Source organism: Rhinoraja longicauda, chromosome 1 (genome assembly GCF_053455715.1).
Source record: "Rhinoraja longicauda isolate Sanriku21f chromosome 1, sRhiLon1.1, whole genome shotgun sequence".
Taxonomy (NCBI): Eukaryota; Metazoa; Chordata; class Chondrichthyes; order Rajiformes; family Arhynchobatidae; genus Rhinoraja; species Rhinoraja longicauda.
In genome coordinates this window covers 38,149,563-38,176,769 of record NC_135953.1, presented here as the reverse complement: position 1 = coordinate 38,176,769, position 27,207 = coordinate 38,149,563, and the positions used below count along the sequence as shown (strand labels likewise).

Sequence of the window (27,207 nt, the reverse complement as noted above, 5' to 3'; positions counted from 1 at the left end):
GCCATGCAGTTCCTGGACATACCACCAGGTCCAGGGTCATTCTGTAATATACCGAGCTAAGGGAATACATACATTGCACTTTGGCCTCTCGGTTTTATGCAATGACAACTGGGATATCTAACACTACCCAACTCACATACGTTTAATAAGATTTTAATTTGTATTAATTTTTTAAAAAGTTAAACATGGACGATCTTTTACTTCAACATAATTTTCCCAGTCCTATCCACATATTCACTTTTCCTTTGTTTCAAAATCCAGAAATCTATCAGTGTTGCTTTTGATAAAACTTCATGTTTGAGCCTCCACAGTTCTACAAAGTATGGAATTCCCAAAACTCTCCACCTTCTGATTGAAATGTTCTTTCATCTCAATCAAATTGATGCACCTCTTATTTTGATCCTTGATTCCCGATATCTTAGCTGGGGAAACATATTCCCCATATTAACTCTGCTGAAGTCTCTAAAATGTTCCATGTTTCATTGGGGTTTTGCAACTGCTGCAAAATTTAACAGTAAAAAAGTCCTTTGACAGGATGAACTGTCTGAAGGCCATCAGACTAGTTGGGACTTTAGTCTCCACTCTCCGTGGCCTAATTGTCACTTGTGGACTGGGCTGCTTTGCAAAAGGGCTGCAGCAATGATACCAATAGGATGTTAGGAGTTGCGTGGCTGCAAAAGGTAATTGCCACCACGGGGCTAGGAGCAGGCATAAATGTCAGTTATAATCCAGGTCCAATGCCAGCGAGCCCATTATTTACATTTGTATTATTTGGTTACAGGATGAAGTCAGCAATGACTTAGAATTGGTTGTAGTCCACAATGCACTGTGCTCTGTATTAGAATCCAGTGGAATCTACATTGCAGTGCTCTGTGTTAGAATCCAGTGTAGTCCACACTGTCCTGTGCTCTTGCCCCTTTTCCGGGGTTACATCCGCACCCGGGTGGTATTAGAGGGACTACGCGCTGTCCACGGGCACCCTGGGGGATTTTTGGGACTGCTGAGCACCGCGGGGGGTGGAACGCCCCAACATAGTTGTTCAAGAATATTTGTTTTACTTGTACTATGGTGATGGGTGTAAATAGTATTGTAAATACTTGAATAAATCTATTTTTGATTAAAAAAAACACTGCACTGAGCTCTGTATTAGGATCCAGTGGAATCCATGTTGTATTGTGCTCTGTTAGAATCCAATGTAGTCCATCCACACTGTACTGTGCTCTGAGTTAGAATCCAATGCTGTCCACACAGTACTGTGCTCGGTGTTAGAATCCAATGTAGTCCACACTGTACTGTGCTCGGTGTTAGAATCCAGTGTAGTCCACCCTACACTGTCCTCTGTATTAGAATCCAGTGTAGTCAACACTGTACTGTGCTCTGTATTAGAATCCAGATCAACACAACATTCCCCCCTTATGCTGGCAAGATTAACAGTCAAGCGTGTAAAGGTTGCAAATGCAGCTTTTGAGCAGTTGCTCATAAAGCAACCGATTAAGTTCAGAGAATTGACTGTCAGCCTGATGAATTGACTGATGATGGCAATGCTGGCCGAACTTAGGACCAATGAATGTATTGCAAAATATATTGCAAATAAACATTTTAGACATTTCTAATACTTAGTATGACTTTTTTAAGTAAAGCAATTAAAAAATTGATGTTAAACGGATGGAGATGGGAAATTTCTACTCGATAAAATCTCACTAAAGGAATGAATTATTGATGTTATTTTGTGTTATAGCTGAAGTGCGAGGTTAGTTCAGGAAACCAGAGAACTTATTGCTCATCTTCAAATAGTGCCATGATGTAATGTCCATCTGAATACATGCCAAAACTCATTGATGAAGATTTTTGTAGTCACCAGAAAAGTGTTAGAGGTTGCCATTGACCTTAAAGACAGCTTCCCACAAGGTCTAAGGATGTTTGGTGTCATGTGGTTTTCACCCAGTCAACCTCAATAACAATTAAATACCAACCAAGGATGACGTAATCAAGCACATTAAACACCCACATTCAAAAATTCTCTCAGAAATCAAATTTTGGCAGGGAATCATTTTAAGCCAATTTGAACATCTTATGGATTTAAACAAAATACTGGACTATATGTACGTGATTAAGCTGGAAGTTAAAATGCTAAACTGTTTAGAAAATAAGATTTTATAAAGAAAAAAGTTTTGAAATAATTAACTGAGGGAATTGCAGTCCAAAATGTGACATTATTCTTTAGGGCTGATTAATTATTAAATAGTATTTATGACTCTTACATTTTAAGATTGGCTTTCCCCTTCACCAGTCCAGAGCACTGATGACAATTACAGGCACCGTGTGTTTTACACATGTTTGATTTTGCATTTTTGAAATAACGCACCTGTTACTTTAATACCAAAGCTTTTTATTCACAAAATGCTGGAGTAACTCAGCAGGTCAGGCAGCATCTCAGGAGAGAAGGAATGGGTGACGTTTCGGGTCGAGACCCTTATCATATCATATCATATATCTACAGCCGGAAACAGGCCTTTTTCGGCCCTCCAAGTCCGTGCCGCCCAGTGATCCCCGTACATTAACACTATCCTACACCCACTAGGGACAATTTTTACATTTTACCCAGCCAATTAACCTACATACCTGTACGTCTTTGGAGTGTGGGAGGAAACCGAAGATCTCGGAGAAAACCCACGCAGGTCACGGGGAGAACGTACAAACTCCTTACAGTGCAGCACCCGTAGTCAGGATCGATGTCAGACTGATGTCAGGGGGGCGGGACAAAGGAAGGATATAGGTGGAGACAAGAAGATAGAGGGAGAACTGGGAAGGGGGAGGGGAAGAGAGGGACAGAGGAACTATCTAAAGTTGGAGAAGTCAATGTTCATACCGCTGGGCTGCAAGCTGCCCAGGCGAAATATGAGGTGCTGTTCCTCCAATTTCCGGTGGGCCTCACTTTGGCACTGGAGGAGGCCCATGACAGAAAGGTCAGACTGGGAATGGGAGGGGGAGTTGAAGTGCTCAGCCACAGGGAGATCAGGTTGGTTAAGGCGGACTGAGCGAAGGTGTTGAGCGAAACGATCGCCGAGCCTGTGTTTGGTTTAGCCGATGTAAAGAAGTTGACATCTAGAGCAGCGGATGCAATAGATGAGGTTGGCGGAGGTGCAGGTGAACCTGTCTCACCTGGATAGACTGTTTGGGTCCTTGGATGGAGTTGAGGGGAGAGGTACAGGGACAGGTGTTGCATCTCCTGCGGTTGCAGGGGAAAATGCCCGGGGATGGGGTGGTTTGGGTAGGAAGGGACGAGTGGACCAGGGAGTTACGGAGGGAACAGTCTCTGCGGAACGCAGAAAGGGGAGGGGATGGGAAGATATGGCCAGTGGTGGGGTCCCGTTGTAGGTGACGGAAATGTTGGCGGATGATTTGTTGGATACGCTGGCTGATGGGGTGGAAGGTGAGAACGAGGGGGATTCTGTCCTTGTTACGAATGGGGGGAGGGGGAGCAAGAGCAGAGCTGCGGGATGTAGAAGAGACCCTAGTGAGAGCCTCATCTATAATGGAAGAGGGGAAGCCCCGTTTCCTGAAAAATGAGGACATCTCTGATGCCCTAGTGTGAAACACCTCATCCTGGGCACAGATGCGGCGTAGACGGAGGAATTGGGAGTAGGGGGATAGACTTTTTGCAGGAGACAGGGTGGGAAGAAGTGTAGTCCAGATAGCTGTGCGAGTCAGTGGGTTTATAGTAGATGTCAGTCACTAGTCTGTCTTCTGTGATGGAGATGGTGAGGTCCAGAAACGGGAGGGAGATGTCGGAGATAGTCCAAGTATATTTAACGGCAGGATGGAAATTGGAAGTGACGTGTATGAAGTCAGTGAGTTCTGCATGGGTACAAGAGGTAGCACCAATGCAGTCGTCGATGTAGCGGGGGTAGAGTTTGGGGATGGGGCCAGTGTACGTCCGGAACAGGGATTGTTCGACATCTTAATACCAAAGCTTGATGAGCGCCTTAGTATTTATGGAATAATGCGCTCAAATTTACTGCTGACAGCATAGTTGCGTACACGTTTAATTTATGTATTGTTGAATTATGCGCTGCTTTTCAAGCAAGTAACCTCCAGGTACAAAGCAAGGTGCCTGTATATCATCCCACTTCCATTGCTACCATGATCGACTAACAGTATGGTGCAATCTGAATCTGAGAGTTTCCTGCTCCGCAGGAGTTAATGATCAGAGCCATAGACATTAAAACAGTGGATTTACTGAAGATTGATCTCAACTGTCATATTACATTGTTCTTTATATTTGCTCTCTGATAACCCCTACCTGTTCCTGCTTCTTTTAAGGTAGCATTGTCTCGAAGTGCAGGATGGATTTCTTTAGGAAGTGATGAATCTGCCTTGGATAAAGTCTCTTCCATTTCCTTTCCTTCCTTTTTAATCACAATGATGGCCTGTTTAGGTATGCGAGCTTGGTGAAGTACATTGAGAGCATCTCCATGTGTGGCATTTATCAAGGAGATTCCATTGATGGATAAGATGTAATCACCTCTCTGAACAGTGCCTTCTTGAGCTGCCACTCCTCGTAAAAATACTTTGTGAATCTGCAAGTAAAGGTTTAAGATTTAAGAGATGTCTTTTGTGATTTATAACAAGTCTACAAAAGTAACACCATCTATATACTAAAACTCTCATTTGTTTGTTTGTTTGTTCCTGAACTACAGCCAAAATGGTACATGATAGCGCGGCAATTTTAGGCCCACCTTACTCACCGTCGTCCCTTTGGTGGTAATGGAAGTTTCATTGAAACTGATGTTATATTTTTAAAGTTACTCACATTTTAAAGTTTAAATAAGGGAAGGGGGGGAGGGAGGGAAGGGGAAGGAGGAAGGAATAGAGGGGTTGAGTGGGATGGAGTGGGGGGGGGAGGGGAAGAGGAAGGGGGAGGGGAGGGAGGGGGGAAGGGGGGAAGGGGGGAAGAGAGGGAGGGGGAAGGGGGGAGGGGGGAAGGGGGGTGGGGTGGAGGAGAGGGTGCTGCACCAATGCAGGAGAGGTTTAGGCCCAACGGATCCACTTGGCCTAGTTTCTTTTAACATTCCCAAATGACACACTTTGCATTTTGTGTCCCTTTATTTAAATTGTGATTTTAATTTCAAGTTGGGATCTCCCACCTGTTGGCACCAATCATCCCAAACCTGAACTGTACTGCATTTACGACATCAATGATTTATCCTCAGTAATTTTTTATTTTTTTTTCCCCCTGCTGTTCCAGATCCTAGCCCTGACTCCGGCAACACAGCCAGCCCACAGCCTGGCACTGGCTAAACTCTACAACTCCTGGCTCCAACCACATACCTTAGTTTAGTGTTGAGATACAGCGCAGAAACAGGCACTTCGGCCCACTAAGTATGCACCGACCAGTGATCCCCACACATTAACACTATCCTAAACAAACCAAGGACAATTTTTTTACATTTATACCAAGCCAATTAGTCTACAAACCTGTACGTCTTTGGAGTGTGGGAGGAAACCGAAGATCTCAGAGAAAACCCATGCGGTCACGGGAAGAACGTACAAACTCCGTACAGACAGCACCTGCAGTCGGGATCGAACCCGGGTCTCTGGTGCTGAAAGCGCTGTAAGGCAGCAACTCTACCACTGCGCCACCGTGCCGCCCATACCTGCTGGCACGCTGAAAGGGAAGGTGGGAAGTGGGCTCCGGCTTCAGTTCCCACCTTTCCTTTCACACACTGGGGCCCTGGTGCGTGAAAGCGAAGGAGGGAACTAAAGCCCTGGTGTGTGAAAAGGAAGGAGGGATCAGGGCTCCATTGTGAGAAAGGGATGGTGGGAACTGAGGCCCCAGTGTATGAAAGGGAAGAAGGGAACAGGGGCTCCAGTGTGTGAAAGGGAACATGAGGACCAGAGCCCCAGAGTGTGAGTAGGTCTATGGGAGCCAGAACCCCAGTGTACAAAATGGAGTATGGGAACCGAGGCCCTGGTGTGACACAGGGAATGTGGGAACCAGGGTTCCTGTGCACAAAAGAGACGATGGAAACTGGGTCCCCAGTGTGTGAAAGGGAGGCTGGGAACCATGATGCCAGGACTTCCAAATAGTCAGATAGCAGATTATTGAAGTCTTAGAGTATATTGAAACTTTTGAACTATTGAAAGTGAGCTCTAAAATATGTAATATGATACTTATCAATTACTTTTACCTATTAAATAATATAATCATCACTAGTTTAGGAAATAAACAAAGCAAGCATCTTTCTATGTACCATAACAACATTTAAAAGGCATTTGGACTGGAACATGGATAGGAAGGGTTTAGAAGGATATTGGCCAAACGTGGACAGGTGGGACGAGTGTAATGCGGCACTTGGTTGCCATGGGCAAGTTGGGACAAAGGGCCCGTTTCTGTACTGTATGACTGTCTCTCCCTCAAAAGCACTCTCTCTGTTCCCTGGAATCACAGGAATCTTTCATTTCTTGATGTTTTACTGGCTTTTTTCCTATTCATCGACGTCTGGTTAGAGTGATCCAGGATGGGGAGGAATCTGCTCACAGACAGGAAGTGACACAGCTGGCGTTCTGGTGCCATCACAACAACCTGGAGCCCAATGCCCATAAGACAGTGGAATTGATTGCAGACTTTAGGAGAGCTTCCCCTCCCCTCCCCTCCCCCCACTCACCATCAACAACACAACAGTCACATCTGTGGAGTAATTTAAGATCCTTGGAACTATCATCTCCGGGGACCTAAAATGGGAGGGCACCATCGACTCCACAGTCAAAAAGGCCCAACAGAGGATGTACTTCCTGCGGCAGCTGAGAAAACACAATCTGCCACAGGCAATGATGGTCCAGTTTTATACTGCCATCATAGATTCTGTCCTCACCTTCTCCATTATGGTCTGGCTCAGCCACGAGCATGACATCCGGAGGCTGCAGCACATCATTCGAACAGCCGAGAAGGTTGTTGGCTGCAACCTTCCCCCATCGACGAACTGTACACTGCAAGGGCCAGGAAGCGAGCGGGTAAGATCATCTCTGACCCCTCTCACCCTGGCCACAAACTCTTTGTACTTTCGTCTGGGAGGCGACTCCAGACTGTCAAAGCCGTCACAGCCAGACATAAAAACAGCTTTTTTCCATGAGCAGTACCTCTACTTAACAGTCAAAAGTCTGCAGCCTCCTTTTGCTCTGGTATTTTATTTTATTCTTCACATGTTTAAATTATAATGTTTTGTTTTTAATTGTCTACTGTATACCATGTTGTTTTCCTTGCGAGCAAAGCACCAAGGAAATTCCTTGTATATATACATACTTGGCTAATAAAATTAATTCAATTCAATTCAAATGAGAAATTACTGAAATATCATTGTTAGTGATGAATGTGGTGAGGCAGTTGCATACTGAGTAGACCTGCCATCTCACTGCTCCAGCTGCCTAAGGTGCTGCCTGCGTGGAGTTTGCATGTTCTTGCGTAGGTTTCTACCAGGTGCTTCCAATATTTCAGAGACACGAGGGTGGGCTGGTTATTTGGCCACTATATATTTTCCTAGTGTGTGGGTGAATGGGAGAATCAGGGGTATGTTGATGGGGGGAAGAATAAAAAGTGGGATTAGTATAAAAGGATGCCTAATGGTCAACGTAAAGAAAAATTCTGACTTGAACATTACACTCAACGGACTCAATGTGGTCTACTGTATTACACTCTTATACTTAGTATGACTGTGCCTAATGTGAAGAAGAATTGTCACTGATCTGTATACAAAAAGGTATTTCACTGTACTCAGGTACACATACACGTGACAATAAAGTACTATTGAACCATTGATATCTAAAACTCATTTTTTTGAGTGGTGTCTCATCCAAATGCAACCTCTATAAGTCTTGCAACTAACAACATTCTACCTGAAAGGAAAAACATTCTGTCCACAAATATCTTGTCATTATTTTGTTAATTTATCAAATCATTTTTAGTTATAATCCCTTCACTACCTCTATTGTTTCTCTTCCAGAGAAATGTATTTGTAATCCTGTAGATGGCAATGTTGCAATTATTCACAGGGAACTCTTTGTAATGGGTTTGTGAAACAAAAATTCTTTGAGTAATAAACAGGTTGCTTTAAAAGCAAATGGCATGTTCAAACAACACTTACAGTCACAGATTTATGCTCCTGGTCCACACCTCCTGCGACACTGAAACCCAGTCCGGCACCTTCATCTTTGTCCAACACTATGATATAAACGTCTCCTTTATTCTGTTCTCAAGGGACAACAAGAAAAGAAAACAGAATTCACTGAATTTTGTATTACAAAACAATGCAATGTTTCCACTTAATGTCAACAATTACTAATCTTGGAATTCAGTTCATTCAATTCAAGGAAGAACATTGTGAACAAATGCTGTTTTTCCTCCCTCATATTGTTTGTCTAAATGTCTTGTGATGATGGTTGAAGGAGGCAAAAAAGGGTTTCAGTTTTGAAAACTTAGCTAGAATTACAAAGTGAACAAAATAAAGCCTGTATGTAGGAAGAATGTCAATAAGAAAATCAATTCTGGTGAAGGGTCATGAACTTGAATTTTATCTCCCATTCCCATTCTGACCTCTCTCTCCTGGGTCTCCATTGCCAGAGTGAGGCCACAAGGGCATTAGAGGAACAGCACCACATATTCAGCTTGGGTAGCATATAATCCAATGGTAGACACAAAATGCTGGAGTAACTCAGTAACTCAGCAGGACAGGCAGCATCTCCAGAGAGAAGGAATGGGATGTTGCCTCACCTTCTCTATCATGGTCTGGTTTAGCTCAGCCACCAAGCAAGACATCTGGAGGCTGCAGCGCATCATTCGATCAGCTGAGAAGGTTGTTGGCTGCAACCTTCCCCCCATCGATGAACTGTACACTGCAAGGGCCAGGAAGTGATCGGGTAAGATCATCCCTGACCTCACTCACCCTGGCCACAAACTATTTGAAGCACTTCCCTCTGGAAGGCGACTCCAGACTGTCAAAGTCGCCACAGCCAGACATATAAACAGCTTTTTTCTACTGGTAGCTCAACTCAACAGCCAAAAGTCTGTAGCCTCCTTGTGCTCTGGTATTTTATTTAATTCTTCACGTGTTTAAATTATAATGTTTTATTTATAACATGTTGTTACATGTTGTTATCGTGTTGTTACTTGCGAGCAAAGCACCAAGGTAAATTCCTTGCATGTATACAAATTTGGCGAATAAAATTTATTCAATTCAATTCAATTCACTTCAGAGATGCTGCCTGTCCCACTGAGTTACTCCAGCATTTTGTCTACCTTCAATTTAAACCAGCATCTGCAGTTCTTTCTTACACATATAATCCAATGGTATGAACATTGAATTCTCCAATTTTAGGTTGCACTCTCCTTCTTTCTCCTCCCCCAGCTCCCCCCCCTTCCCTGTGCCCACTGGGTGCACCCCCATTTCACCTTCCTCCTTCCCTTTCCACCTATAACACTTCCGCTGACTTTACATTTCACTCTTCCTTATTTCTTAACTTGCATCCTTTTATCTGCTTTTCACCTCTAGCCTTGGTTCATCCAAATGTCAATCTAAACCCCTCTTCACTTGTATCAAGCTATCACTTACCAGGCTTTGTCCCGTCTCTGCCTATTTTCCATCTTTCTCTGTCGTACTACAATCAATCTGAAGCAGGGTCCCAATCAAAACATCAACTATCCATGTACTCCAGAGATGCTGCCTGACTCGCTGAGTTAATCCAGTACCTCGTGTGTTTTTTGTAATGATTTCTTACTTATGAGTGCTGCCTGACCTGGTGAGCATTTCCACTACTTTTGGATTTTATAACCCATATATTCCATGTTCCCACTGTCCCACTTCTTCAATCACTTATCTGAATTATTCTTAAATGATGATCTGGCCCAGTGAATCAACAACTCCACCACAGTAACGAAAAGACTGATCAAACTCACTCATGCTGACTAAAGTAATTGACTGCTCCTTGTCCATGCACGTCTGCCTACAGCCTTCGACACAGTGGCTCACCTCATTCCCTTTCAAAGATCCTCTTAACATCATCTAGTTGGTGCGCACTGTATGTATTTAGTTCCATTCTTATCAGTGGAAGTCACAAAGGTCACCAGTAATAGCTTCTCTTCCCACATGCAGGAGGTTCTCACAGGGTCTGTAAAGAGCAATACTTAGTCTCTTCCCATTTCTCAACTATATGTTGCCCCTAGGCAACACTGTGAATGGCAGTACGCTGATGACACCCAGCTCTACCTCATCACAACCTCTCCTGAATCCTCGACACTCCCTCAGCGTCAGACTGTTTATCCAACCTCTGACGTTGAAGGAGTATTATTCAACCTCCAGGAATGAAAGGGCCGGAATCTCCTCCGGTTAAATACCAGGAAAAACAGTGACATCCTTGATCTTTAATAAAATTACCTAGAACTGACGCAATTTTCCTTGCTGGTAACTGAAACGAAAGGAGACTGGTGGTATTATAGCTGACCAGGGGAAGCATCCCATGTCAGTCTATTTCCTTCTACATAACAGCAAATGACTAAACTCATGCCTTAACTCAGCTGCTATGAAAACTCTCAGTTTCAGTTTAATTTATTGTCACGTGACCAAGGTGCAGTGAAAAGCTTTTTGTCATGTGCTAATCATGCAGAAAGTCATGATTACAATCAATCCATTTACAGTGTATTGATACATGATAAGGGAATAACGTTTAGTCCAAGGTAAAGCCAGTAAAGTCCGATCAAGGATAGTCCGAGAGACATGAAAAAGGTCCACCTGTTACTTCTCATCTTTCCCTTTGCTAGATCCAGATCTAATTATTAATTATCCAAATACATTACTTGCTGAATTCCCTTATTCTACTCTCCAACCTGGAGTCATTCAAAGTCTTCCTGCCTGTGTCCTGACCTGCATTGAGTCCCTTCCATCATCACCCAAGTGTTTGGTTTCGGTTGACCAATACCTCAACTTTAAAACCCTCATCATTTAAAAAAAACTGACAATAGTTTCCCCCTTCACCTCCTTCAGCCATATTTTGGTATAAAACATATGCATCCCTCCAATTTTGCACATCCTTGAATGAAATTACTCTACCATTAATAGTTACATCAAGGTTTTAAGCTCTGATATTCTGTCACAAAACCTCTCCACCTCCCTTTCTTCCTTTACATTGCATCTGAAAACCTACCTGTTGTTTACACATATGGGGGCTGAAAACTCACCAACCACTAGTTCCATTCCACCCACCATCTCTCTCTCTTGCCTTGAACTTAATCTTTGTACTTCTCTCCTTCGTTCCTTATCTGGCAACATTTTCACCATTTCACTTCTGGACTTTGTTACTATTCCACCCATCTGCCAACTACCCTTCCTTATCTACATCCACCTTCCACTTCCCAGTTTTTCCCCGCCCCTTTCCCTCACCTCTTTTACTAGTTTTCTCCCCTCTACTCTATCAGTATGTAAAAGGATCCTGATCTGAAATGTCATCAGTCCATTTCCCCCCACTGATGCTGCGTGGCATGCTGAGTTCCTCCAGCAATTTGTCTTTTGCTCATATTTTGTGTACAAATTGTTATTTGATAACACTCCCGCAAACCATCTCTGGAAACCTTTTGTTCCATTAAAGGAACTATGTATGCAGAAATTGTTACTGTGATAAAGCATCCCACAGACTCCAGCCTGCGCAATTTCAAGTGTCTTGCACTTTCTTTCAGAAATGTATAAATCACTCAGCTGCTACAAATAACTTGCCCCAGAAATTAGATCATTTGGTGTCCATTTTCCATTGTTGCCAGGTTAGACCACAATGCTTTTAATTAGCTGCCAGGGATGCCTGTAAGCAGCAACATTCAATGAAGCTAACGAAACATCAGGAAAACCAACCTGCAGGAGAAGCTCATGTTGTCCTTCTATCGCTGCTCCATCGAGAGTGTGCTGGCATACTGTATAACCACATGGTATGCCAGCTGCTCAGAAAAGGACAGGAAGGCCCTTCAGAGGGTCATCACGACGGCCCAGAAGATCATCGGCTGCTCACTGCCCTCCCTGGAGCACCTGTTCAGCCTACGCTGCCTCAGTAGAGCAGGCAAAATAATAAAAGATCCATCCCACCCCGGCCACCGTCTGTTTGTTCATCTGCCCTCTGGTCGACGTTTCAGGTCGATCAAATCCCGAACAAACAGACTTAAGAACAGTTTTTACCCCAGGGCCATACGAGAACTGAACACTACCTTTGCACTAGGCAACACCGTTAAAAAATCTTGTACTTAATATAATTGTATTTATGTATTTATTTGTTTTTGCATTTATTGCATATATGTTTGTACGCACCGTCAGGATTGGCTATTTTTTTAATTTCGTTGTACTCGTTGCAATGACAATAAATGAATATTATTATTATTAACTGTTACCACATTTTATTTTGGACTAATTATCCATGGAAGTTTGCTCTAACCTACAATCCAACAATGACTGCATCGGCTGAATGCACACAGTCCTTGAGCAGAACCCTGCAAGACACTGTCCATTTACAACTATCGAAAAAATATTATAATGTTTTAAACCAGTTTTTAGGTCCTTCCTTCATTCTCCTTAATCTTGCTTTATAATTTTGTATGGGCCTTCCTGATAAAGATCTCCTTTAAGCTACTGTAACCCACATCACCTCATTTTTAATAATCATTCTTGGATCTAAGCGTAACTGCAGAAAAACTATTTATATGATTTCATTCCCTGGCATGAAATTTAGCAGGAGAAAATGCTGAAAATTAACTTGAATCCTGCTTTACAGGGTAAAATGTAACTGAAAGATTAATCCATTTGCTGAGATAATCATAACAAACTTGGCAAATTTCATTCCTAGTGCAGATAATATTTATAAGAGGGACTGACATCAGTGAAAGTTTCTTACATGGAGTCTTGCATGACTGGACTGCCACCTGTATATGTGCACAGACTAGTTTAAATATGTGATTCACAGCAATTCCAATTTTCCACTCAGTAACATTAATTCTGTTGGCAATCTGCCTACACCAAATGTAGGTAATCAAAGTTGTGCCTTGATACAATACTTCTGCTGGAAGCAGCATGTACACTTCTTGTACAAGTGATGTGGCCTCGTCACAAGGGCACTACTCATTATGCAGTGGATGGGAAATAGGGTGCATGGTTTCACTATGGCACGATCATTCTACTTAAATGGAAGGAACTGCAGATCCTGGTTTAAACCGAAGATAGACACAAAAAGTAACTCAGCGGGTCAGACAGCATCTCTGGAGAAAAGGAATAGGTGACGTTTCGGGTCGAGACCCTTCTTTCTCGACCCGAAACGTAATTTATTCCTTTCCTTCAGAAATTCCGTCTGACCTGCTGAGTTACTCCAGCTTTTTGTGTCTATCTTTCATTCTAATTAAATGTCAGTTCTTAATGTGAGTATTTTTCAAAAAATCTGAACCACGTGGTTAATCAAGCAATAATCATGGGAATCCATATTGTGTAATTTCATTCGCATAGTTGATGCAATCAAAAAGAAAGTAAGCCAATCGAGTCAAACACAGATCTGTGATCACCATGATCTGGGCTTGATTCCAGTCAAAATGCGCTTTAAATACTATTCCTTTGTAATAATCTTTTGCAAAGATTTATTTGCATCAATTCAGTCCAAGTCTCAGTGCATTTGAGCCCAAAGCAAAGAACTAGGTTCCTGGTGAGCTGCTGTTGTTGGGTCTACCACCAGGACTCTAAAGTGTTACAGATGTGTTATGGAATTCTATTCTTTATCCGCTGGGCTGGAATTAATCTTTAGCCAGACAAAATCTTAGAAGTTAACTTGAATACACAGTAGGAATAGTTGTGAGACTGACTGAAGTTTAAACTGCTGTAAGATTATATTACCTACTGAACTATCGCTACATAAACGTGACACAGTCAGAGGCCAGATATCAACTTTGCTGCATGAAGGGAATGTGTTCCATTGACATGATATTCAGGGATGGGGTCAGGCTATTGTCAGGGATGGGGTCAGGACATTGTCGGGGGGACAGAATGAACTTCACTCCATGGTGTATTACAATACAACAGAAGGGATCTCAAAATCTGTTCGAATAAAAACAAATATTCTAGGAAACTTACATTGCTGCTCTGCATAAAATTGTCAGATAGCAAGAACGGTCCCGATCCGAAGCATCACCTATCCATGTTTTCCAGGGATGCTGCCTGACCCACTGAGTTACTCCAGCACTTTGCGTCTTTTCTTTTGTAAACCAGCATCTGCAGTTCCTTGTTTCTACATTTTGATCCACATGCAATTGTACAATTTATATTCTAACGGACAGTGGAATATATATGGTGCAGAAACATGCAAAATGGTTCTATTATCTGCATTCCACAGCTTCGGTTGAAACAACAGTGTCAATCCAGACACACTCTTCAAGTGCAAGTGCAAGTGCACCCTGATGTACATCTTGCTCTGTATATTTGAAAGCAATATTTCAGAGCTTGGTAGATAGATTAAGAATAAAGGAAGTCTGCAAGTTATGAAAGAATTCCATTCCTGAGAACCGTTTGTAACTCAAACTGTTTGTGTCAGAAGTGAACAAAAAACAGTGCAAGGGAGAGGATCACGGAAACAGCTGTGAAGGAGAGCAACAAAGCAAGGGAATAGTGTTCCCCAGTCGGCTTCACTGACTCGGTAAGCTCTGCTGGGCTCAACCCAGACCCTGATTGCTGTTGGAGTAACTCAGCGGGCCAGGCAGCATCTCTGGATAGAAGGAATGGGTGACGTTTCGAGTCGAGACCCTTCTTCAAACTCGAGCCGGAACGTCACCCATTCCTTCTATCCAGAGATGCTGCCTGGCCCGCTGAGTTACTCCAGCATGTTCTGTTTATCTTCAGTTTAAACCAGCATCCGCAGTTCCTTCCTACAACCCTGATTGCTGTTGTTCAGGGTTGGGGGATGGGTGTGGGCAGGGAAGGCATGTGGAGATGCCCCATTCCCACCCAGCAGCCCCGCAGCAGTTGGCTAATCCATCCCGCCGGACTCTGAAATGCTCGTCTGTATGCCCATAAGTTGGACCTTCGCAACTTGGGGAAAACCTGTATCTAGAAACAAGGAACTGCAGATGCCGGTTTACACAGAGGGACACAATGTTCTGGAGTAACTCAATGGGTCAGGCAGCAGCATCTATGAAGAACATGGACAGGTGATGCCCTGTAACGTCACCTATCCATGTTCTCCAGAGATGATGCTTGACCCCCTGAGGACATGCATCTGTTACAAAACGACAGAAACCTGCGACGTTTGCCTCAAGCCCTTACTTTTGGCAATATGTGTAGCTGCTCACCTCCGCTACAGTCTCCGCTTCCTGCATTATTTTTGTGATGTCTGCTTTAGCCATTAGTAAGGACAAAACCACCTGTGCTTTTTGTTTCTCCGGGATGGAATGAGATAAATCTTCAAGGCTGAAAGACATAGTTTGAAAGATTAAGTATGTCATTAATCAGTCACATTACAAAACTGCCCAAGAATATAATGCTTTCCCACAGAGGTATCTTATCCTAACAGCAGCACAGTGCAAATTGAAAAGTAACATAACCTGGACTGACAGGTTGCTGTTTCCTGGCTAATTCTCCACCAATTCCCTGCCTAAGAAATGCTGCTTGGTGGAGATGCAAAATAGTAGCCTGAACACTATCCCTACAAAGAGTGGTTGTTCAAGGAGAATAAGCAGGGAAAAGAGGCTCCCTGAAAAAGAATTCTACATTTTCTGAATGTCTGTCTTCACCTTTTACAATTTAAGTAAGAGAAATTAATTTCATTTAAAGTGACAGCACTCAGAATCATACAGCACAGAAACAGGCCCTTCAGCCTAGCTTGTCCATGTGCACCAGGATGCCTTATGCATGCTAGTCCCATCTGCCTGCACTTGGCCCATATTCCTCCAAACCTTTCCTATCTATGTACGGTTCAAATGTCTTTTAAAGGGCAGCGTGGTGGCGCAGTGATAGAGTTGCTGCCTTACAGCATCAGACATCCTGGCAATGGGTGTATAGAGTTTGCATGTTCTCCCCGTGACCATGTGGGTTTCCCCCGGGCGCTCTGGTTTCCTCCCGCACTCCAAAGACGTACTGGTTTGGAGGAAGACACAAAATGCTGGAGTAACTCAGTGAGGCAGGCAGCATCTCTGGAGAGAAGGAATGGGTGACCTTCTTCAGTCTCGACCCGATAACTTCACCCATTCCTTCTCTCCAGAGATAGAAACATAGAAAATAGGTGCAGGAGGAGGCCATTTGGCCCTTCAAGCCAGCACCGCCATTCATCGTGATCATGGCTGATCATCCACAATCAGTAACCCGTGCCTGCCTTCTCCCCATATCCCTTCATTCTGCTAGCCCATAGAGCTCTATCTAACTCTCTTTTAAAGTCATCCAGTGAATTGGCCTCTACTGCCCCCTGTGGCAGAGAAGTCCACAAATTCACAACTCCCTGGGTGAATTTTTTTTTTCTCATCTCGGCTTAAAATAAAAATTGTTTTTTTTTAAACCATGTACTTGCACTCATAGATCCCTCTGCTCTACACACCACAGAGCTCGTTGTGAAGATCCTGCCCTTTAGGCTTCCCAAAATGCAACACCTCACACTTATCAGCATTAAACTCCATTAATGATTCCTCAGCCCATCTACCCACGCAATTAAGATCCAGTAGCAATTTTTGCTGCCTGTCCCACTGAGTTACACCAGCATTTTGAGTCTACCTTCGATTCAAACCAGCATCTGCAGTTCTTTCCTACTGGTTTGTAGGTTAATTGGCTAATGGTCCCTCGGAGAGTGCTAGTGTACAGGGATCGCTGGGTGGGCTGAAGGCCACTGTATCCCTAGCTCTAAACTAAACTAAATATTGTTATAGCACCTGTCTCAACTGCCTCCTCTGGCAGTTCATTCCTATCCATCACCTTTCCACATTCTTTTCTATATACCTTATAAGATGTGCATTTTCAGAGATAGAGTCCGATTAGGGAAAGTCAGCATGGTTATGAATGTCGGAGATTGTACCATACGAAATTGAAGTAGTAACCAAAATGGTAGACTAGAGCAAGGCCTTAGATGTTGTCTGTGGACTTCAGCAAGGCCTTTGATAAGGTTCTGCATAGTAGGCTGCTCTAGAAGGTTAGGGCACATGAGATGCTGGGAGAACTAGCTAACTGGATACAGAATGGACTTCATGGAAGAAAGCAGAGGGAAGTTGAAGGTTGTTTTTTGGATTAGGGGTCTGTGACTCATGATGTGTATCAGGGATTGGTGCTGGGCACATTGCTGTTTGTGGTTTATATCAAAAATTTGGATGAAAATGTACAAAGCATGATTAGTAAGTTTGCAGATAATATAAAAGTGGGTGGTATCACAGATTGTCAATATGGTTATCAGAAATTGTAGCAGAATCTTGATCAGCAAGTAGGCTGAGGAATGGCTAATGGAGTTTAATGCAGATAAGCGTGATGTGTTGCACTTTGGGAAGTCAAACTAGGGCAGGACCTTCACAATGAATGGTAGGGTTCTGGGCAGTGTTGTAGAGCAAAGGAATCCAGGAATGCAGGTACACACTTTCCTGAAAGTGGTATCACAGATAGATAGGGTGGTCAAGAAGGCTTCTGGAACATTAGCCTTCATCCATCAGGTTACTGAAGTTGGGACATTATGTTACAGTTGTGCAAGATATTGGTGAGGGTGCATTTGGAGTATTGGTCACCCTGCGAAAAGAAATATGTCATTAAAGTGGAGAGAGTATAGAGAAGATTCAAGAACTAGAAGGCATTGTTTTTAGATGAGAGTGGTAAGATTTAAAAGTGACCAAAAGGACAACTTCTTCTCACCAAGAGTGGTGTGCATATAAAATGCACTGCCAAATGAAGTAGTTGAGGCAGTTGATATCACATTTAAAAGACCTCTGGACAGGTTTATAGACAGGCTAGGTTCAGAGGATATAGGCCAAACGCAGACAAACGAGACTAGCTTAGATGGGCACCTTGGTTGGCATGGACGAGTTAGGCTGAAAGGTCTGTTTCCATGCTGTATTACTCTATGTCTAGTGATTGAATGTAAATACTAATTTTAGTATGATTACACAATGCCAGAATTACTGATTCATAATTGGCAATGATAAGGTATGTTGTGCTAAAGAAAGATCAATGCTAGATATGAACCCCCAAGGTTTCCAAGGCCAGCTCTGAGTTTTAATAGATTTATAACAGGTTTACCCAAAATGAAACAAGTCAAAGGAATTTGATCAACAGGCTCGGAAACACGTTACTGGAGAATCTTGAAGTGTTATTTAGATAGTTTTAACATGTATTTCTGGACTAAAATAAAGACAGAAAATGTTGTAAATAGTCAGCAGGCGAGACAGCATCAATTTAAAGCAAAACAGAGTTAATGTTAAAGGCCAGAGACCATTTCACCTGGCCAGCTGAGTGTTTTCACCATTTTCTGTTCTTATTCCAAATTTCCAGAACTATCAGTTCTTTGATTTTCAATTGTCCTTCTAGACCCTTGTCTGCTTTTTCCATTTAGAGATTAATGACAGATCACATGGGAATCTGAAATTAATGTAATTCTTCATATACAGCTTCTGAAGTGATAGCTACGAACCTGACGGACCAACTTTTCCCTTTATTTTCAGACAGCTTCCCGCTGTTCGCCGATTCATCATCAGACCAAGAATCCAGAGTTCCAGTACTACTTTTCCAGGTGCTCTTTGACCTTGAACTCGAAATTCCAGATCGATAAATTTTCACTAAACCAGACCCATTAGTAGCACAAGAGGTTCCAGAGGAAATATTTGTGAGACTTTCGGCACTGGGACCAATAGATTTTCTTGGCTTAATCTCCAGTTCAGTTTTAAAGCTGTGGGTCATTGGATCAGTAGAATAATCACTGCACAGTTTGTCAAGGTCTGGCATGCTTAAAGCTCTAAGCTCCCGTAGCTTGGAGCGAGACAGAGAGTTTGGTCGGTGCTTGACTGATGACCTGCTTTTAGAGTTGTTAATCTTGCATGCATTGAAATCCTGCTCTTGAGACTTTTCATCGCTGGTTTCACATTCACTGGGCTTTTTAAGCCCCTTGGCAATGCTCTCAGAACAATTTGTTTCAAAGCTCTGTAAAGCTAAGGTCGATGGAGCCTTTTCCAGTTGCAATGATGTAAAGGCAACTTCAGAGGTACCTTCAGTATAAGAACTCAGACTACGTCTCAGTACACGTGATGCATCAAAATCCCGACTCAGTGAAATGTTGGATGTCATTAAGGGGATTGCACTCCCTGATATGCGCCGTCCTATTGCTGGCTTACCAAAAGAACATGCATTGTAATTAACACAGGATGAGTCAAATAAATGTGTGTCTATTTTCCTGATAACAGGTTTGTCAAAGCTAGCCAGGCTTTCAAAAGATTTAATTCTCTGTTTAACAGAAAAAGAGCCACTCTCTGGTGGACAATTCAATTCATTGGTAAAACATCCCATAGTTGACTTGCCCTTGTCTCTTTGATAGAAGAAAAAATCAGTGCTGGAATGCTTCTCTTCACTCAAAGATTTCCTTAAGGACCCAGTTACTTCAATTTTTGGTTGAATATTTTCTGGATATTTGACCGTAGTGTGTAATGGCAAAGTCTCAAATGATTTTACTTGTCTATCCAGTGGTGGGGGTTGTTTTTGAGCGGCTTTGATTGTATGGTCAGATGGACCTTTAACAACATTTGTATCCTCACTATTTAGCCCTTCAGATTTCTGTTCTAATATCACGGGAGGCTTTGGGGCTTTCTTTGGTTTCCGTGCATTATCCAGCATTAAGGGGAATTTAGACGACTTGTGATCTAAGAGTTCCGAAGAGGTAGCCACACTATTAACATCTTTCCTCTCCAGGAAAGGTGATGTTAGTTTTAATTCTATAAAGCTACGTTGTTTTGCCATGCTTTCTTGATCATCTTCTAAGTTATTGCACGAAGAGTGAACAGGAGAATCTTTCAAATGTTTTGGTCCTGTGGGTATCAATTGCTCCTCTGACTTTCTATTTTGTACTTGTTCATCTATTACTTTCTGTGCCCCTTGTGATAACTTCTCAGAGTTTTTATTGACCACGTTTTGCTTCTCACAATGCCTCAATTCAGTCACAGGTGTGGTGTACATTTCAGTGGATCTTTCATGGCTCGCTTGTACAATGTTCTCCTCATTATCAAAATTTCCTGACTCCCCAAATGAATTGGGAGAACTTTTAACCCATGCATTTTTCTTGATAATCTGGAGCGTTTCTTTCGGTGTTTTATCTTTTTGCTTCTGATCAAACGTTATCTGTAATTCAAGCTCTCTTTGGATTCTAGATTCTTCTTTTATTCCTTGTTTTTGCCTTTTATTGCATAAGTCAGTTTTAGTGACATCAGATAACTTAGTTACATCTTTATTTTGCTGCCTTGTTTGGAGACCGGTGTCTGTTGCCAAGTGCATTGCAATCTGTTCTACTGAAGAATATGCAGGAATTTTACTAATTTCTATCTCTTGATTCATTTCAGGTAGAATTTTCTCACTCTGGTTATTTAAATCACATATTAATGAAACTTTTTTAGTTAAGAGTTTTGATGTTAGCTGATCTAAATCTGGTGACTTTTCAGGGCATTTCTGCATGGTCACTGAATTTTTGGATCCATCTGATGACTTTGACGTATTCTCACAGATTTCAGAATGAGATTTTATTTTACTTTTAATGCTGAGTCCTTTTAGTTTTGGCGCCGAATTGAACTTCTGGGTTTTGTCCTGAAGCTTAGCTCTGAAATACATTTGAGATGGTAGTCCACTTTCACTCGGCCCCTTATATTTCATATTTTGAGTTGCGAAAGATTGTTTGGATAGATTGAGGGGAGACTGTTGTGGCTGAGGACAATTTTTGGCAGTACTTGACAGCACTTGGCTCTCCTTTTTGATAGAAGTTACAGATGAAGCTGCATCAACAGCATCCTGGTTACACTTATTTGTAGCAGATAGCCTTGGTTTGAGCACTGGATGCTGACACTGTAGACTTGTACTGAGAATTTCTACTTTCTTCGTATGATTCAAGGCATCTAAGGAAGAAGAAAAATTATGGTCTGTTCTGCCCGATTTCAAAGAAGTTTGAAAAGGAAGTCTAGACACATAAAAGGCAGAATCAGTATGGTCTATTAACTTTTCAACAAAATCTCTGGCAACTTCTTCAACAGAATTGCCTTTGCACAACTCGTGTTTATGAGGATTATGATTCTTGGTTACATCTGTAGTATGATTCATATTTTTTGGTGGATATTGTTTGGAAGATGCATCGAATTCCTGAATTTCCATTTGTGATTCATTTATATCATTAGTAGAAAGGTGGGCGTTGCTTTCAAAGTTGATCTGTTTGGAAGGCCTAGTAGAGACTGAAAGTGGCAGTGATCCAGTGATCTCTGTTGTATTCTCAGCAAAAGCACAAGATAGTGCGGAAGCAGTTAAGGTCTCTCCATTTTTTTTCACATTACTTTCTTCTGTTGCAATCTCATTTATTGGCAAATCATTCTTATTAAGATTTGGCAAAGGAGGCACAGTTTTCCCCGAGGTGGTAGATTGATCGCTGGGTGGGTAGCAGATTTCAACCTCTTCAGTATCCGAATCTGCAACATTCAAGCTTTCACACTGACTGAAAACAACATCTCCAGGCAGAGCCATTGCCATTTTATTATGCGATACATGAGCGCTGTCAGAAGATTCGGTTTCTGAATCAGAATCCACAGCAGTAGCATACATAGAATGTTGCCCATTATTTTCTCTGACATCTATTGAACTTAATGATTTTCCCTCTCTCTCAGTACTTAGATTTCTGGAGTAGTTAGTCAGGCAGGTTTTGTTCACTGAAAATACTTTGCCCGTGTTGACCGAATTCAGAACAGAATAATCAAGAATATCCTGCTTGATGCTGTTTAAGGAATCACATTTACCACTGACATCATTTGTGCTGTTGGTAGTTTTTACTGAATTGGCAACTTTTACATCATGATCCATTTTTGAATTCGGAGACCATGATTTTGCAATTTCTTCCTCAGTGGAATTGAGGTCATTGACAATGTTGTCAATGTCTGTGATTAGGACGTCACATTTGTTCCTGTCGTGCTCCTTCTCTGTAGAATCCCCACCAAGTTCTGCCTGGTCCTCACAGCATCCTTTGGCTTTTAAGTTCCTGTCTTCCTCAGAGAGCTCAGGCTCTACCAAGTTCACATCCGTTGTGGTTGTTGAGATGATGCTGGATAGTCTGTCCACAGCTGTGGAAAACAAAAATGCTTTTAATAATATTGTCAATTTTCAAATCCAAAAAGAGGATAGATAGCAAGGCACAGATAGGACAAATAGTTGGAACTTTCTCCCAGGATGGAAATGTGAAAGATAGACGGCATAGCTTTATGGTGAGAGGCACAAAGTTTAAAGGAGATGTGCAGAACAAGTTAATATTTAAACACAGAGGTGGTGGGTTCCTGGAATGCACTGCTGGGGATGACGGTGGAGGTCAATTCTGACACTGGCATTTAAGCAGCTTTTAGGCAGACACGCAGATATGCAGGGAATGGAGGGATGTGGATGACGTGCAGGCATACATTAATTTATCTTGGCACCATGTTTAACTATCTTGGTGAACATCTAAAGCTAAGAAGCTGGCATAAACCTAAATATTGTTTCCACCACCAATGGTTGTTTAACGTTCGGTGCAGACTTGTTGGGCCAAAGTGCCTGTTTCTTTGATGTACGACTCCATGACTTGCTAATGTGCTGCAATAAAATGGGAATGGAAAATGAGTGAGATGTCTTTAACTTCCAGCATCTGACAGCCAACACTCTCCCTTGCATCAGTTTATAGAATGCATATGTGGTGGTGTATTTTACTGGTTTTACTACCACCATCTGAAGTCAATCTAAAAAAATCTGCTGATTGGAGCAAACTCTGTTCAGGTATATTTGAGTAATTTTATCCTTTGTGTCTTGTAATGAAAAAGGAAGTAATATCTATGGTTCTATACTTTTAAATTTATTCATAAGATATAATCTTGATCACATTTATTGTCTACTGTTAATTCCCTCTGAACCTCTTCAGAGCTTTCTCAGAGAGCACTAAGAATCAACTACATTTATGGCTGAAAAGAACAGATTTTCTTTCCCCTGAAGGGCACTGGTAAACCAGCCAAGGCATTACAACAGCCAGTGTTAAGGATAATGCCTTTTTGTTCTAGATTTATTTAATTACATGAACTTAAATTTCTCAGCCAACATGATAAGGTTCAAGCTCATGACTTTGAACAATACTCCCAATCTCCGAATGCTAGCACCATTAACTTTAACCTATATACAACTATAATCGTTTATGTATTCAATGTCTACACAAGTAGTCATTGTTCACAACAGTCCAAAAGTGTTATGAGTCGATTAAAACTTGAGATAGGGAATACAGAACTCACATGACTGTATATATTTGAGTTCAAGCATTCTTCAGGAAAGCATTTATTTTCTTCAAATTATGCCATTAAAATCTGTTAAGTTTTATAGTATGTTGCAAGGCCAAATGATTTAGGTAAAAATGCAAATTTACTGTGAACAATTAACACAAGGACAAGTTTTTGTAAAACACAGAGGCTGATGGGTACCTGGAATGCTCTGTCAGGGATGGTGGTAGAGACAGACACGATAGTGGCATTGAAGAAGCTTTTAGGTAGACATATAGGTGGATATACAGGGAAGGGAGTTATATGGATCACATGTAGGCATAAATTAAATCATCTTGGCATCATGTTTTGCACAGATTTTGTCAATGCTGAATAGAGCTAGAGAGGTAACAAACACAAGCCACAGTTTGTGGCCAAGGGATGCTTATGGGGATCCCAGCATTTGCAGGTTCTCCTCAAGTCACAGACCCTCCTGACCTGGAAATAGATCACCGTTCTTTTATAGAAAAGGGGTGTAAATTCTGGAACTCCCCACCCACAAGCATTGTGGAAATACCTTCAAATGATGATCTGAAACTCATCACCACGTTCTTAAAGGTAATTTAGAACGAGCAATAATAGCTGGCCTTCTCAGAGACGGGCACATCCAAAAATTGCATTAAGAAAATATCTAACATTGCTAAAAACTAAAGGTTTTTGACAGAGGCAAATCGAGTCATTGGTCGAGAATAAGAAGGACGCATGGGACAGAAATAGGCAGCTGGGATCAAGTGTATCCCTGGAGGAGCTTCCAGATCAAAAGGGCAAACTAAAAAAGAAAATCAGAAGGGCAAAAAAAGAAACGGCAACAGCGAAGGACAATCCCAAGAGAATTTATACATACATAAGGGGAAGAAAGCTAACAAGAGAGAGAGTGGGACCCCTCAGGAATCAAACCGGTCAACTCTGTGTGGAGCCACAGGAATGGGCAAGGTCCTCAATGAGCATTTCTCCTCTGTATTTACCAATGAGAAAGACAGGAGGACGGAGTAGCATGAGGCACTCAATGGAAGTGTCTGAAGAGCACTCAGTGTTACGGTTGAAGAGGTGCTGAAGGTACTATCGTGTGTGAAGGTAGACTAATCTCCAGGGCCAGGAACCTCCAGGGAAGGCAGGAGAATGGGGTTAGGAGGGAGAGATAGATCAGCCATGGTTGAATAGCGGAGAAGACTTGATGGGCCAAATGGCCTAATTCTACTCCTATCCCTTACGACCTTATGGCCTGATCAGATATATCTGAGGACATTGTGGGAAACTAGAGAGAAAATTGTGGGAGCCCTGGTTGAAATTTCCGAGTCGTCATTAAATACAGGACAGGTGCCGGAAGACTGGAAGGTGGAAAATGTTGTGCCTTTATTCAAGAAGAGTCACGTGAAAATGTCGGGTACTATAGGCCAGTGAGCTTAACATCTGTGGTTGGAAAGTTTCTAGAGAGTATTCTGAGGGATACGATATACAGTCAGAGCAGACCTCTCAACATTTGATTTTACAAATTCATAATTTTGTTGTTCAAAATTCAGACTTTTACATCAAAATTCATAATATGGTGCATAATGCAACTTTTCAGCAACAAAAAAAAAATGCATGCCAAATGCACATATTCGTTGTGCTACGTTCATGTGTGAAAAACGATGATTATTTCCAACAGTCTGTAGTTCTTGGACTACATGTACAATGTCAGGCCTATCATGAGTATATTCTGCTATTTATAGAAAGGTTATTGAACAGAGCTACTTTATGCAACACAAAGAAAATTTTGTTTTGTTTTGTTTTTTCTATTTTGCTTTTTCCTTACACATCCCAATTCTCTTAGTATTGAATAAAAGAACAATGGTCATAAAATGTATGACTAAGTTATGAAGAAAGAGTTAATATATGTGACTCGACCAAGCATACAGAAGTACTTGAAGTAAATTCGCACATTAATTGATAATCAGCCCAAAAAGGTGGTAATTGGCTTTTCTGCTGTGTTTTATATTTTAACCCCGTCTTAATTAATTAATATAGTTATATAATATTGCACTTAAATTTAATATTTACTCATTACAGTTCCACCACTGATTTTCTGGCACTCTTGGTTCCAGAGCTTTGCTGGTTTATCTAGCTGGCCAAGGAAGTCGGCTATGGGGATAGATGTGCTGGCTCCAGCTGGGCTGGAGTTCCAGAGCCCCGGCCGCAGGTTGCAAATTCAACCCACCGATCGGCCATGGAAGTCCCAATGTGGACGAGATTTGCTGCCTTGCCCAGCCTAGGTGCCACATTTTCGGGGAGACTTCCAGGGCGGGGGGGGGGGGGGGGTTTCTCGCGGAACCCCTAGTGACCTCTAGCGGCCGAATTGACAAATTGCAATTACCGACTGTTTTGCGGAAAAACGTGAGGCGAAATCGGAATGGCGGAAATGAAATAAGAAAACGGAAACTTTCCGCCAAATTCGGAAGGGTCGGGAAGGGTGGTTAGAGTATTGAGCCATGTTCCAGTTATATAAGACATTGGTGAGGCCATATTTAGAGTATTGTGTTCGGTCCTGGGCACCATGTTAAAGGAAAGATGTTGTCGAGCTGGAAAGGGTACAGAGAAGATTTACGAGGATGTTGCCAGGATTCAAAGGTCTGAGCTATAGGAAGACATTGAGCAGGCTGGGACTCGATTCCTTGGAGCACAGGAGGATGAGGGGTGATCTTATAGCATCTGTGGGGAGAGAAAGTAAATTGATATTTCAGATCAACGACCCTTCATCATCAGAATTGGAAAAGTGAACAGAGTGTGCTGGATGGATTGAATGGAGGGAATGTCTGTGATGGGTTTCAGAATAAAGTGAAGATAAAAATTACATTGAAATCCAGCAATTCAAGACAGAGAGAAAAAAGAAAAACAATGCTGGGTGCCAGGTCTTATCATATTCCTTTGATACCTTACCACACCCAGGCCTTATCAGATAGAATAATAAATGCCAAGTGTCAAGAGCGTTAGAGTAGCACAGTTGGTAGAGCTGCTGCCTCACATCGTCAGAGACCCGAGATCAATCCTGACCTCAGGTGCTGTCTATGTGGAGTTTGTGGGTTTCCTCCAGGTGCCCCTGTTTCTTCCCACATCCCAAAGACATGTAGGTTCGTAGATTAATTGGTATCTGTAAATTGCCCCTACTACTCCTTGCGTAAGGAGTGGATGAGAAAGTGGGGTAACAGAACTAGTGTGAATGAGTGATCATTGATCAGCGTGGACTTGGTGGGCCGAAGGGCCTGTTTTCATACTCTATCTTTAATCTAAACTACAGTCAACTTGGGCAAAACAACGCAGCAATAAAAATTCCAATGCAGTGTATATTTGGGTGGATCTAATGCCAAATTTAAACTGCTCTAATCAAACTTTCCCGTCCATTACTGGGGGAAGCCACATCCAACTCATTTCCTGAGTTTCGTTAAGAAATAAGCATGCTGATTTGTAAAAAGGGGTTTATTTTTATAAATGGTTTTTCAACTTTGAACATGCCACAGAAGAGATTTCACAAGAGATTATTTCTCAAAGTTTCTGAAATCTGGTATTAAAAACATCAATTGGCACATGTACCCAATTCAGCCTAGGAGAGAAAATTGTCACCCCACAGACATAGCCTGACCTGCTGAATATATCCAGCATTTTCTGTTTTTGTTTTAGAATTCCAGCATCTGCAGATTTTTTTATTT

General features: G+C 42.1%; 1 protein-coding gene across 1 annotated transcript in view; it reads right to left on the bottom strand.

Moving 5' to 3' along the window:
- pdzd2 (PDZ domain containing 2) overlaps window positions 1-27,207 on the bottom strand; it is a 274,116-nt gene that overhangs the window by 9,010 nt on the left and 237,899 nt on the right. The window contains exons 21-24 of the mRNA XM_078395102.1: window positions 18,652-22,315; window positions 15,350-15,467; window positions 8,142-8,243; window positions 4,304-4,580 (exon numbers count right to left, since the gene is read on the bottom strand). Coding sequence (XP_078251228.1) covers window positions 4,304-4,580; window positions 8,142-8,243; window positions 15,350-15,467; window positions 18,652-22,315 — 4,161 coding nt within the window. The remainder of the gene's footprint in view (window positions 1-4,303; window positions 4,581-8,141; window positions 8,244-15,349; window positions 15,468-18,651; window positions 22,316-27,207) is intronic.